Source organism: Zonotrichia albicollis, chromosome 22 (assembly GCF_047830755.1).
Source record: "Zonotrichia albicollis isolate bZonAlb1 chromosome 22, bZonAlb1.hap1, whole genome shotgun sequence".
Classification (NCBI taxonomy): Eukaryota; Metazoa; Chordata; class Aves; order Passeriformes; family Passerellidae; genus Zonotrichia; species Zonotrichia albicollis.
Genome location: NC_133840.1, coordinates 351288 through 363523, shown reverse-complemented (window position 1 = coordinate 363523; position 12236 = coordinate 351288). Strand labels below are relative to the sequence as shown.

At 56.5% G+C, this 12236-nt stretch overlaps 1 protein-coding gene across 16 annotated transcripts in view; it reads left to right on the top strand.

Moving 5' to 3' along the window:
* The window catches only part of RAP1GAP2 (RAP1 GTPase activating protein 2), a 54516-nt gene that overhangs the window by 38353 nt on the left and 3927 nt on the right, over nt 1-12236 (top strand). For 12 of the 16 annotated variants that reach the window (XM_074556719.1, XM_074556715.1, XM_074556708.1 and 9 more), the window contains 19 exons: nt 87-119; nt 439-648; nt 1052-1155; nt 1637-1715; nt 2041-2094; nt 2350-2433; nt 3294-3394; nt 4017-4146; nt 4340-4495; nt 4973-5044; nt 5447-5533; nt 5742-5876; nt 8485-8622; nt 8723-8841; nt 8967-9080; nt 9540-9657; nt 10158-10284; nt 11423-11502; nt 11679-11714. In XM_074556719.1, coding sequence (XP_074412820.1) covers nt 87-119; nt 439-648; nt 1052-1155; nt 1637-1715; nt 2041-2094; nt 2350-2433; nt 3294-3394; nt 4017-4146; nt 4340-4495; nt 4973-5044; nt 5447-5533; nt 5742-5876; nt 8485-8622; nt 8723-8841; nt 8967-9080; nt 9540-9657; nt 10158-10284; nt 11423-11502; nt 11679-11687 — 1950 coding nt within the window. In that variant the 3' untranslated portion in view covers nt 11688-11714. The remainder of the gene's footprint in view (nt 1-86; nt 120-438; nt 649-1051; nt 1156-1636; nt 1716-2040; nt 2095-2349; nt 2434-3293; nt 3395-4016; nt 4147-4339; nt 4496-4972; nt 5045-5446; nt 5534-5741; nt 5877-8484; nt 8623-8722; nt 8842-8966; nt 9081-9539; nt 9658-10157; nt 10285-11422; nt 11503-11678; nt 11715-12236) is intronic. The other 4 variants (XM_074556723.1, XM_074556709.1, XM_074556724.1 and 1 more) reach the window with 2 other exon arrangements.

Genomic DNA, 12236 nt, shown 5'->3' with positions numbered 1-12236 from the left:
CCTGGCTTGGGTGGGCAGGGCTGGGGTTTTAAGGGACAGACGGGGGAGCAGATGGTCATGGAGGATGTTTTGGTTCCTTTTTCCAGGAAGACTACATCCCGTACCCCAGCATCGATGAGGTGAGTGCCCTGAACCCCCTGAACACCTTCTGGTGAATGCCTTTCCAAAACTGCTGATGGCAGAGGAATTGGTGGGATTCTGTTTCTGAGAGGAGCTACATAAAGCATGTTCCTCCTCCCTACCTTTGTGGCTTTTGGCTTTTCCTCAGTAGCATGGGCCCTCTTCTGTCACAGAGAAGAGGTTTCAGAGAGGGACTGGACTTGCCCCTCCAGGGCTGGGGTCTGCTGCAGGAGAGGGGCAAAACATGGAGCAGTGAGCTCTGCATCCCACATCCACACCCCGATCCTGCCTGAGCCCTCGTGGCGCATGTCTCTGCAGATCCTGGAGAAGGGCAGCCCATACCCACTGATCATCCTGCCCCAGTTTGGGGGGTACTGGATAGAAGACCCAGAAAACCTTGGCACGCCCACCTCATCTGACAGCAGCATTTGCGAGGAGGAGGAGGAAAACCTCAGCCCCAGCACCTATGGCTACAAGCTGGAGTGCAAGGGAGAGGCCAGAGCCTACCGCAAGCATTTCCTGGGGAAGGTGGGTTCCTCCACCCCACGGGCTCAACCCTTTGGCTAAGAAAACTCTCCAGTTGAGAGCAAAATGGGCGAGTTTTACAATTTCCCTCCTTGCAGGGAATGGAGCAGTGGTGGGTTCCCAGCATGGCAGTGATGGCCACACGTGTGGCTGTGCCCCAGCCCCACAGGCACAGGTCTCCTGTGACACCAATGGGGGTGTTGGCTCTGAGCCTCCTGCCCCTGGGGCTCAGCCAGACACGGGGGCCTGTAGGGCAGCCCCTGCCCTCCTGCTCACAGCCCTGCTCCTGGCAAGGGGTGCAGGGTGGGTGGTGGGAGGCTGTGGGGTGGCAGGTGAGTGGCCAGGCACTGTCCTTGCCACCGGCGAGTTGCTTCCCGGCTGCTAACATGCTGTTTTCTATTTTTAGGATCATTTAAATTTCTACTGTACAGCCAGCAGCCTTGGAAATCTGATCCTTTCTGTTAAATGCGAGGAGACAGATGGCACAGAATATTTAAGGGTTATACTCAGGTACAGAAAAAAAAAAACTTTGTTTAACAAAATATTCTCTCTTTTGTGAGTCCCTGGTTCTGTTTCCACAGCAGGTGCTTGGGCTGGACTGGCAGCATGTGGAGGGGTCTGGGTGGGATGGGAGGCAGTGGCAGCATCCCTGTGTTTCTGTGCTGGGACTGCCTAAACCTGATAATGAACATGAGACTTTGATCTGTCACTAAACCTGCTGGAACTGAACATAAACCTCTGGGGTTTAATCCTCCCTGGGATAACACCAGTCACTTCTCTCACCATCCCTCCATAAGCTGACAGGACCCAGCACGTCTGAGCCATTGTGTCATTTCCCTCAAACTATGAATATTTTAAGAGATGAGAAGACAAATCAAGCCTTTGTTCACTAACCAGGCCCAACAAATGTAGCACAACTGTGTTTCCCAACAGCTGGTGCTGCTTTGCTGTAGGCACTCTGACATCTGTGTGCTCGTTGTTTCTTTGCCAGGTCTAAAGTGAAGACACTTCATGAAAGAATCCCATTGGCAGGATTCAGCAAACTCCCGAGTATTCCCCAGATTGCAAAGGTGAATTTTCTGGCTTGGCTGGAACTCATGCAGCAAAGCCTGTGCCAGGCAGTGCTGGGCAGTGTTGGGCAGCAGTGCCTGGGCTCTCAGGTCACGGGGCACTTGGGTGGTGCTGTTGTTTTCCTGCAAGAGAGCAAGGGGCTCTCCTTTGACACGGAGGGACCTGGGACCTGGCTTGCTGCATCCTCAGTTGGGGATCCCAATGGTGGATGTGAAGTGGGGGGCTCCTGCTATTGGAGACTGTATTTGGCTTCTTTGTAAGACATTGATGGCTGAAGTTTTGGCCCAGGACCTGGCACTGACTGCTCTTTCCCCTTGCCCACAGGCCTTCTGTGACGATGCCTCTGGGCTGAAGTTTAACCCGGTTCTCTACCCCAAGGTGAGCTAACTTGCCCAAGCTGGTTGTGTGTTCTGCAGGGACACTGAGAACCCCACCCTGGGCCACTGTTGAAAACTTTTAGCCTAATTATGTGGGAATTTGGCTTCTTTTCCCCTTCCCCTCCACTGATGCTGCCCAGCTGTTGTTGTACCCTGCTGCAGCTCTGGTGGGCTTTCCTCACCCCTCTCCATGGATCTTTTGGCCATCACATTTTGAACCACCAGATGAAACTATTGGCATTTTCCTTTCCTGCAGGCATCCCAGATGATAGTGTCCTATGATGAGCATGAGGTCAACAACACATTCAAGTTTGGTGTGATCTATCAGAAGTTCAGGCAGGTGAGTTGTCCCCATGCTCCTTTCATGGAGCATGTCCCAGTGATCCCAGAGATCCACGTTTCAGGAGCACAGGCTCAACTCTGACCTTGATTCTGCCACGTGCAGCACCTTGTGGCACTGGCTGTCCTCACTGACTGTGTTTCTCATTGCTCGGATGTTTTCCCCACTCATTAAAAAATTATATGACTGAAAAGTCTCAGTATGGAAATCAGCCCACAAGCTGCTGTAGGGAAAAGCGGATGTGAAAATGGATTTTAGCAGGCTTGGTATTTTAATCAGATATATGTTTAGACAGCTAAACAGCTACATTTGTCTGGAGGGACTGTGGGCTCTGAAGAGAGGCGCTTGCTCAAAGTGCTGTCATTAGCAGGGAGACTCTGGATGGGGAGTGCAGAACTCAGCCTCAGAACTCACTGAGAATTACTCTGACAGGCACTCTACATATTGCATTTTGGGTTGGATTGAGTGACTCATGCAAGGCTGTAATTAGGGTCTCATTGTTTTGAAATACAGCAAGCAGGAGATGATTAGGGATTTTTCAACAGAGGATTCACTTCTGGTTTGGTATTTCCTGGACATTGTCCCAAGGCCCTGCTGGGGCTCAGAGGAGGCTCTCAGCAGCTTTGCCCTGGGCTGTGCTGGTGCTGAGCGGGCTGTGCAGCCCGTGGATGGTGCTGGTGGGCAATGTGGTGGTGCCAGCCGGGGAGCAGAGGTGGGGAGCAGCCTGTGGCTGTGCAGGACACCAGGGAACAAGGAGCTGGTCAGACCCCAGGGACCCCGTGGGTGGAGCTGGAGGTGGCAGGGGATGGGACAGGCAGGGAAATTGGGGCTGTCAGCACAATACACCCTGTGTTTTGTAGACACAAGAGGAGGAGCTCTTTGGCAATAATGAAGAGAGCACTGCCTTCAAGAACTTCTTAAGTTTTCTGGGAGACACCATAACTCTCCAGGACTTCAAAGGGTAAGTTAAATAAAAAGGATGATTTTACAAATACATTAACAAGAGACCATGTCATATGTAAAAATATCTATGTGTGAGAACAGAAGTCATCTTGCTCTTGAGCGGGATGTGCGGAGCAGAAGCAAATATAGTTTTGGCTTGTTTTTCAAGGCTGGGGGAGTTAAAAAAAAATTGGAGCTGCCAAGAGAGAAAAATTTCTTTTCCTGCAGCTTTGAGGTTGTGATAAAATCTGGCTATATTCAGCCATAAATGGAAGGCAGTCTGTGGCAATGTGCTGTGCCGGGTGTCGCGGCTCAGCCACGGGTGCCTCCGGGCAGTCCCACCGTGCAGGAGAGACCCCCGCTGCTGCTGAGGGATGGGGAGGCCACGGCTCGTGCCCATGGCTGGGGTCAGCCCTGCTGACCAGCCCTGCCTTGTGTGCACCCTGTATTTCAGGCTGGTGACAGCGATGGCTGGTTGCAGCACATGACGCACGGTTTGTTCTTTCCCATTTGCTCGCTGCTAGATAAAGATAAATGAGCTGGGCTGTTCATCAGCCTGTCCCCTGACAGCCGCTGGTGCTCCCTGTGAAGCTTTCAATTAACATCTCTGAGCTTCTCTCCGCCTTTCCCTTGATCTCCAGTTTTCGAGGAGGCCTGGATGTCAGCCATGGGCAGACGGGAGTGGAGTCTGTGTACACGGTGTTCAGGGACAGGGAGATAATGTTTCATGTCTCCACCAAGCTGCCTTTTACCGAAGGAGACACACAACAAGTAAGAGAGACGTGGCTGCTTGCTCAGAGGGGTCTGAGTGGGGATGCCCTGACGCTGCCCAGTGCTGTGGGCCCTGCTGAGCCCTGGCCCGTGGGATGGGGCTGCTTGGCTCCCCAGCACGGGACTGGCACTTGCTGCTGCAGGAGCAGAGCTGCCTGGTTTAACTGACCCAATGTTCTCCCTGCTGGTTTAGCTCCAGAGGAAGAGGCACATTGGCAACGACATAGTGGCAATTATCTTCCAAGAGGAGAACACACCATTCGTGCCAGACATGATTGCCTCCAACTTCCTGCACGCCTACATCGTGGTGCAGGTGGAGAACCCCGAGGCAGACAATACAGTGTACAAGGTGAGGGCAGTCCCAGTGTCACCCACACAGTTTTGCTTCAGCATCTTTTGACAGGGGCATGGAGTGACAGGACGAGGGGGAATGGCTTCCCACTTGCAAAAGTAGGGTTAGATTAGAGATTAGCAGGAAATTCTTCCCTCTGAGGGTGGTGAGCCCCGGCACAGGCTGCCCAGGGCACTTGCCCTGTGCTCAGTGATGCAGTCAGTGTTAGGCCTGGTGGGCACTTGTACCTGTGTGCTGAGCACACACACATGTGCACACAGGTGTGTTATGTATGCACTGTGACAGAATGTGTGTGTATATAGACAGCAGTACATGAAATACATGTTTGTGAAACAGCTCATTTGTTAAAGAGTTTTGATGATCCTCAGCATTTGAATGTGCCATGGAACAGTGTGACATATCACCTGGGTGTAGGTGGCACAAACTCTGTTCTCCTGTGCACCCGTGGGAATAACACGTCTCTTGGCTCCCCAGGTGTCAGTCACAGCCCGGGAAGATGTTCCCTCCTTTGGCCCACCCCTGCCGAGCCCGCCGGTGTTCCAGAAGGTAGGGGCTGCCAGGGAAGCGTGTTCCAAGCCATAGAAATGTAGATTTCTACATTTCTATGAGGTGTGTCCACGCACACTGGCTTGGGGAAAACAGGACTGCTGGAATTGGCCTGCATTAATTTTGGTTTCCATTGGGGCCCCTGGTGTTTATGGTAGGGTGAGCGGCCGTGCACCACAGCATGGCATTACTTGAGCAAGGCAGCAGCAGCAGCTCTGGTGCTGGGGCATTGTGTTGGTGCAGGCAAGCCCCTCAAACCCCCTGGGTTTCCACCAATGCTTCTGCACCTGGAGGCACTGCCAGGTGCTGAGAGCTTGGGTTTTGGGTTGGTGCAGCTTGCTCCCAGAGACACAGAGAGTCCTGAGCTGGAGGGTGTTTTGTGCCTCGGTTCTGTCCCCGCAGAGCCCCGAGTTCCGGGAGTTCCTGCTGACCAAGCTCATCAATGCTGAGAACGCCTGCTGCAAGTCCGACAAGTTTGCCAAGCTGGAGGTACCGCTGCCCCCGTGTCCCTGCCTGGGGCAGCTCTGGGGGCTGTGCCAGCCCTCCCCAGAGCCGCCTTTCCCTGCCCAGCTGGGTCAGTGCTCGCAGGCACGAGAGGCGCTGCCCGTGGGTGGCTGTGCCCTCCAGAGGACGGGCTGGGCCATGGGTCAGTGCCACTGCTCCTCCCGGGCCCTGGCTGAGCGCTGGCTCTCCCCAGGACCGGACACGGGCTGCCCTGCTGGACAACCTGCACGACGAGCTGCACGGGCACACGCAGACCATGCTGGGGCTGGGGCCCGAGGAGGACAAGATGGAGAATGGCGGTCACGGAGGCTTCCTGGAGTCTTTCAAGGTAAAGCCCTGCCCTTGCCAGCAGCAGGGCTGAAAGGCACCTGGGGCTGGCAGAGTGCACGCTGGGGGACAAGAGACGTCCCCCGAGGGTAGGGTGGCAAGAGGAGGTGGGGGCTGCTGCCACCACTGCCTGCCCAGCCTGCCGAGTGCCCGAGCTGGTCCCAGTGGGAGCCAGCAAAAGCTGGCACGGTGGCGTTGTTGGGGAGTGTCCCCATTGGAGTGACTTCTCCAGAGCTCCTGAGCACTCTGTGCCAGTGTGCTGCAGCATTTCGTGTCCCCAGAGGGGTCTCAGTTCAGGCCCCTGCCACAGAGTGTGCCTGCAGCTGGGCTGTGCTGTAGCAGGACATGTCCTGCTCATGCTCTGGCTGCTGGCTGGCACTGCTGTGGGACAGGGAGCAGGAGGCGTGCCTGGGGCAGCTGCCACAGCAAGTGGGTGGTGGTCATTGTGCTTAAAACAGAAATAACATGCTGGGTGTGGAGTGGGGAAGGGGTGCTGTGTGTGCCAGGGAGCCTGGGTGAGTGGGAGGGAAAGCAGGTGACGTGGGCTGGAGGAAAAGGAGTGGGTAAAGTGCTGTGGGGGAAACTCTGAGCAGCCACTGGCAGCAGGGACTGTGGCTGGCTGGGCAGCAGGGACACCCTGGAGATGGAGGGGCAGCAGCTGAGCGTGAGGGGTGAGCCACTGCCAGGTGCCTGCAGTGCAGCTGCCCTGCAGCACGGAGGGGCTGGCGCTGGGTGGCTGCCACTGTCTGGGCAGGGGTCTGTCCTGCTGGGCCTGCTGGGACAGTTCCTGCTGTTATCTCAGGCATGGCTGTGTCTGTAGCACAGAGAAGTGAGATGTGAATCAGTACCTGGAGGATGGGGCTGAGGAGGAGGGTGCACAGCTCCCCAGACCCCACTGCAGAGGCTCAGGAGTGTCTGTTCCAGTGTGAGACGCGTAGGAAGGGCACAGTCAGTCGTACAGCGCAGCGTTCACGTCAGGTCTCAGCGCTGAGGTTGGGCAGGGATGTTCTGGCCCACTGTGTGTGTGTGAGGAGACAGCCCGTGCTCTCTTGGCATTGCAGGGAGTGCTGGGGTGGGAGGTGAGCCCCGTGGTCCGTGTGGGGCGCCTCGGGCCCGCGCTGCTGGGCTGCCTGCTGGCTTACATCCTGCACCGCGTGCTCTGGGAGTGACGGGAGCACACACGGTAAAGGGCGGCTGCAGGGCTCACACTGTTCCCCATGGTGAAGGGGAGCTGCAGGGCTCAGTCCTGTCCCCATGGGAAAGGAGGGCTGCAGGGCTCACACCTGTCTCCATCACACAGGAGGGCTGCAGGGCTCACACCTGGTCCCCTTGACAAAGGCTGCAGGGCTCACCCCTGTCCCCACTGTACCTTTTTGCTCGCTGCCTTGCACCCACGACCCAGTCTACAGACCCATCCCCTTGGCCAGGGGACCAATTCTCAGAGGTGAGCAGAGCTCAGTTCTGCAGGGCTCTGGGTGAGTGAGTGAGAGGTGCCTTTGCCTCTTGTGTGGGGAAAGGAGCCCCTCCTCAGGGCTGGGCTGTTGGGGAACCCCACAGAGTTCCACAGCCCTGGACAGCAGCCTGCAGGGTGGGAGTGCCTGTGGCTGCTGCTTTGCAGCAAAGCAACTGATCACTTTTACCTAAGAACAACATCAAATTGTATGTCAATGCTGCTGACCCCAATAAATGCAGTCTGATGGACTCTTGCCTGATGTTCATTATTGGCTGGGCAGGAGGGGCTGCTGGGGCTGTGGTCTGCAGCACTGCAGGCTCGGTGAGAGCTCAGGGCTGCAGTTCCTCTCACCCTGTGCAGGTCCCCCTGTGGCTCCATGAGCCTGCATGCTGCAGATGCAGCACTGGCACCCAGGGAACTTGGCCTGCCATGGCTCATTTACCCTTTAGCCTGGGCTGGGTTCATGGACTGGATCAGCCATGGCTGAGGGAATAGCTGAGAGGAGAATGGAGAAGGTTGCTGATGTGAGGAGTGAGGGAAGGGACGTGGAGAAATGAAGATCCACGGGAGCAGGGAGGGCCTGTGGCTGCCGTGGGGCCAGTGCTGCACAGCTCACCTCCAGTCCCCTCCAGAGGTGCATAAACCAAACCAGAGGCCACAGCAGGGGTTCAGGCTAAACGTATTCTCAAGCAGCAGCTTGCTGAAGAACAGAAGCACTTTCATGTGGCTGTGAAGCCTCCAGCTCAGGGGCTGTTTTGGGTAGGCTGGAGAGGTGCAAGAAAGGCAGGAGAGGATCCGTCCTCTCTGAATCCAGGCAGAATTGTGGAAGGTGTGCACACAAACAAGGCTTATGGCTTGGCTGCGGTCCCCATTCCTGCCGAGGGGTCTGCGAGCTTGGCCTGGGCTTGGGGCTTGTGTCTGCATCTCCTGGTCCCAGAGATGGAGTCCTTGATATCACGGAGCAATAGGGGAAAATCTGATCCTGTGGTGGCTGTGGGGCTCCCCAGGGGCAGCCGTGCTCAGCTGTGCTGCTGTTGGGGTGTGCTTGCTCTCGGGGAGGGACAGAGGGTGGCTCTCCCTTGTGCCCGGGGAGGAGTTCTGGGGACAGCACCCCCTGGGTGGTGATGACCTGCTGTCCCTGTCCCCTCTGGCACAGAGAGCCATCCGGGTGCGCAGCCACTCCATGGAGACCATGGTGGGCAGCCAGAAGAAGCACCATGGCAGTGGCATCCCAGGCAGCCTCAGCGGGGGCATTGCCCACAACAGCGGCGAGGTGACCAAGACCACCTTCTCGGTGAGCATGTCCCTGTGTCCCTGTGTCCCTGTGTCTCTGCCTCCTCCCAGCCCTGCACAGCCCGAGGGGCTCTCAGACCCAGACTGTTCTCTGCTGCCAGCCCCCTGTCCCAGCTGTTGCTGCCAAGAACCAGTCCAGGAGCCCCATCAAGCGCCGCTCAGGGCTGTTCCCCCGCCTGCACACGACATCGGAGAGCCAGGCGGAGAGCAGGACAAGGTGGTGAGTTTGTGGTGGTGCCTGTAGAGCCTCTGCTGCTCTCACAGTTTATTGTCAGGTAGTACAATTTGACCATCCTTTTAAAATCTCTTGTATAACTCATGCAACTTGTCTCTTTGTGCCCTCAGCGACAGTGTTTCTGGAGCCCAGAAGACACCAGATTTGGGACATTCTTCCCAAGAGATGAAATCTGAAACCTCATCCAATCCCAGCTCCCCTGAAATATGCCCCAACAAAGACAGGTGAGCCAGGAGGAGCCCGTCCTCCTTCCACCACAGCTCAGCAGACGTCAAGGAATTTGTCAAACAAAACCATATCTAAATTTCACTGTAAATAAGTTTGATATTAAGGGAGAAAAGATTCTGGTGGTTCTTGAGCCCAGCTCCTTTTTGGTTTTACAAAGAAGAGCAAAGAGCAGCGTTAGACTGAGGTTGCCCGAATCCTCAGGACGTGGAAGGCTGCTGTGCCTATTCCTCCCTGCCAAGGCGAACTCAGCTCCACCTAGGGTTTCCTGCTGGCACCCACCCCGTGCCCTGTCCCACGCCTTTGGAGGTGGCTGTGTGCTGAAGCACCCCAAAGGTTCATTCCTGCGGCAGCACTGTGCTCCGGGATGTGCAGGAGGGCCCGTCCCCATCCCAGTCCCAGGGACACGCTGCCCTGGTGACAGCCACGCGCCCTTCCTTCGTTCCGCCTCTCTCTAGGCCTTTTATCAAGCTGAAAGAGAACGGGCGGTCGAACATCTCCCGTTCCTCCTCCAGCACCAGCAGCTTCAGCAGCACGGCGGGGGAGAGCGAGACCCTGGAGGAGTACGACAGCGTGGTGGGTACCAAACCCTCCCCGTGGCCCGTTCCCGCTCCCCTGGCTCCCTGCTGCCCCCAGAGCCCCGGGCTCTGGGCGGGATGTGCCTGCCGGCCCCCAGGTGCCTCCTCACTGCTGAGGCGGAGGGGCTCAGCCCATCCCTGGCTGTGGGAGGATGGTGTGTGCAGGGTGGTGTGCCTGGCGGGGCCCGGGCTGCTGTGGCTGCCCCATCCCTGCAGGTGTCTAAGGCCAGGCTGGACAGGGCTGGAGCAGCCTGGGCTGGTGGAAGGTGTCACTGCCCATGGCAGGGAGGGTCTGGTAGATAGTCTTTGAGGTCCGTTCCAAACCAAGAACCCAAACCATTCTGTGATTCCGTGGCACGCCAGCGAGCCTTGGAATGCCCTGGGCACTGCTCGCTCTGTCCAGGCCAGTGTTTGCAGCGGGCCCGGGGGCAGTGGGGGTTGGCAGGGTGCGGGGAAGGCCTGTGTGCAGGAGGAGCCATGTGCTGTGTGTGTGAGCAGGGGAGCCAGCCCTCCACGGCGTCGCCGTTCAAGCAGGAGGTGTTTGTGTACAGCGCTTCGCCCGGCAGCGACAGCCCCGGCGCGGGGGCCGCGGCCACCCCCGTCATCATGAGCAGGAGCCCCACAGGTGGGTCAGGCCAGCAGGCACCGGCTCTGCCTTTTCCTCCCGGAGCCGCCCAAAGCCACAGCCCCGGGTTCTGTGGGTGGGTGGGGATGCAGGAGCCCCCTCCCAGCCTTGCCCCAGGGTGAAGCAGCAGCCGTGCCCACCGTGGCAGGGCGGGCACCCACGGGTGTGGGGCAGCCCCATCCTGGCAGGGCTGCTCTGGACACATGGCCCCATGTGCTGTGGTTACTTCCATGGGGAATTAGTTTCCTTCCTCAATTAGAGTGCAGAGGTGGCTCTTGCTGTGGCTTTGTTCCCTCTGTCTCCCCTGACAAGCATGTGCAGTAGTCGTGGAAACTCTGTCTCCAGAGGCTGAGCCATGACTCACAATTACTTAATCAACAATCAGCTTCCCGTGGTCTTGGCTCCATTCCTCTCGTGCCAACCCGCTCACCAGCTCCATCCATTTCAGTCGGATGATTTGCTCAATGAGGTGCAAGCTCAGAAAAGCTCTTTGCTGGCCCGTTCTGTGGTGATTGTGCAGTGAGATGGGATGGCCACAGCCACCCCTCGCCCACAAATCCCCATGGCTCTGGTTCCTCGAGCCACAGAGAGCCTGCCACAAGGCACCAGCAGCCACGTGGAGACACACTGTCAGCTGAGGAGCTGTTTCTGAAACAGCCGGGAAGCACAAATAGACCCAAACAGCTCAGTAACTGGGAGTGTTGCAGGCAAAGTGGGACCATGGAGTGCAGGCAGGCTTTTTGTGTCTCAACACCCCACAGGTCCTCCTCCTTACTTCATAAGTGATTTTCTGAACCCTTAAACCAGCCCCTTTTAATGCTTGAAGTGTTTATTTTGTATTTTTCCTGCCAAGAACATGAAAATCCACCCATACATTATATGGATCAGTCATTCCTTGTAGCCTTTTCAGTGGCATTTCCAGGAGAAAGACTGTGAAATGTAATTAAGCCTCAATTTGTTCCATCGCAAACACTTAATGTACAGCTTTTGCCAAACATTCAGCCAAGGCAGACTAAATATTGGTAGCACTCCTGACAGCCTATTAAAGTGCCTAGCTGGGCGAGTGCAGCCAGTACTACAGCAAATATTTTTGCTCACAGTTTATTATTTTTGTTCTTTGTTTGTCCTCTCCCTCCAGCAGATCTAAAGAACAGAAATTCTCCAAGGTCCAACCTGAAGTTTCGCTTTGACAAGCTCAGCCATGGCAGCTCCAGCCTGGTAGGTGCCAGGGCTCTCTCTCACTGGTGGATGCTGCCAGCCGTGTCCTCCCTGCCTGGCATGGGCCTCTGGGCTCTGGGGGTGCCTCTGGGCCCATGGGGGAGAAAAGGGAAGGGATTTTGTGACTTCTTGTCCCTTTGTTTGCAACCCACCCTGTGTTCTGTTCTTTCTCATAGAGCCACTAGCAGGAGGAAGTCATGAGCTTGTCACAGGTGAGTGTTGGTGTGCTTTGCTTTGTGCAAAAAGGCTGCTTGGGGGCCAGCCGTGTTCAGCTACCCACAGCTGCTCACTCTGCTTGTTATTGCTGTGGGGTCCCTGCTGCGCCTTAGAACACCCTGGATGTGCTGCAGGCGAGGGAGGGAAAGGGCAGGGATGTGTGGCAGTGTGCACCCAGCAGTGCTGCTGCTCCTGTCTGCAGCACCGTGCTCCTGCACCTGCTCCCAGGTCAGCCCAGCAGGCTGCAATTTCCCCAGTTAACCTCTGTCAAACACTGGTGCCCATCTCCAGGTTTGCTGTGCTGTGCTCTGGGCACTGGGGTGGAAAGGCAGTGCAGGCCCTTACCCATTCCCAAAATCCAAGGGGAAACAGAAGATACACGAGATGGATTTCATGGGCAGAGGTAAAGGGAACTCAGTGGGATTTACCTGGGTTCCTTCTGTTCCATGGAATTAAGGGTGCCATTAGGAAGATCCAAACTGAGCAGAAGAGCCCATAGAACTTGAAATGAAAGAAAG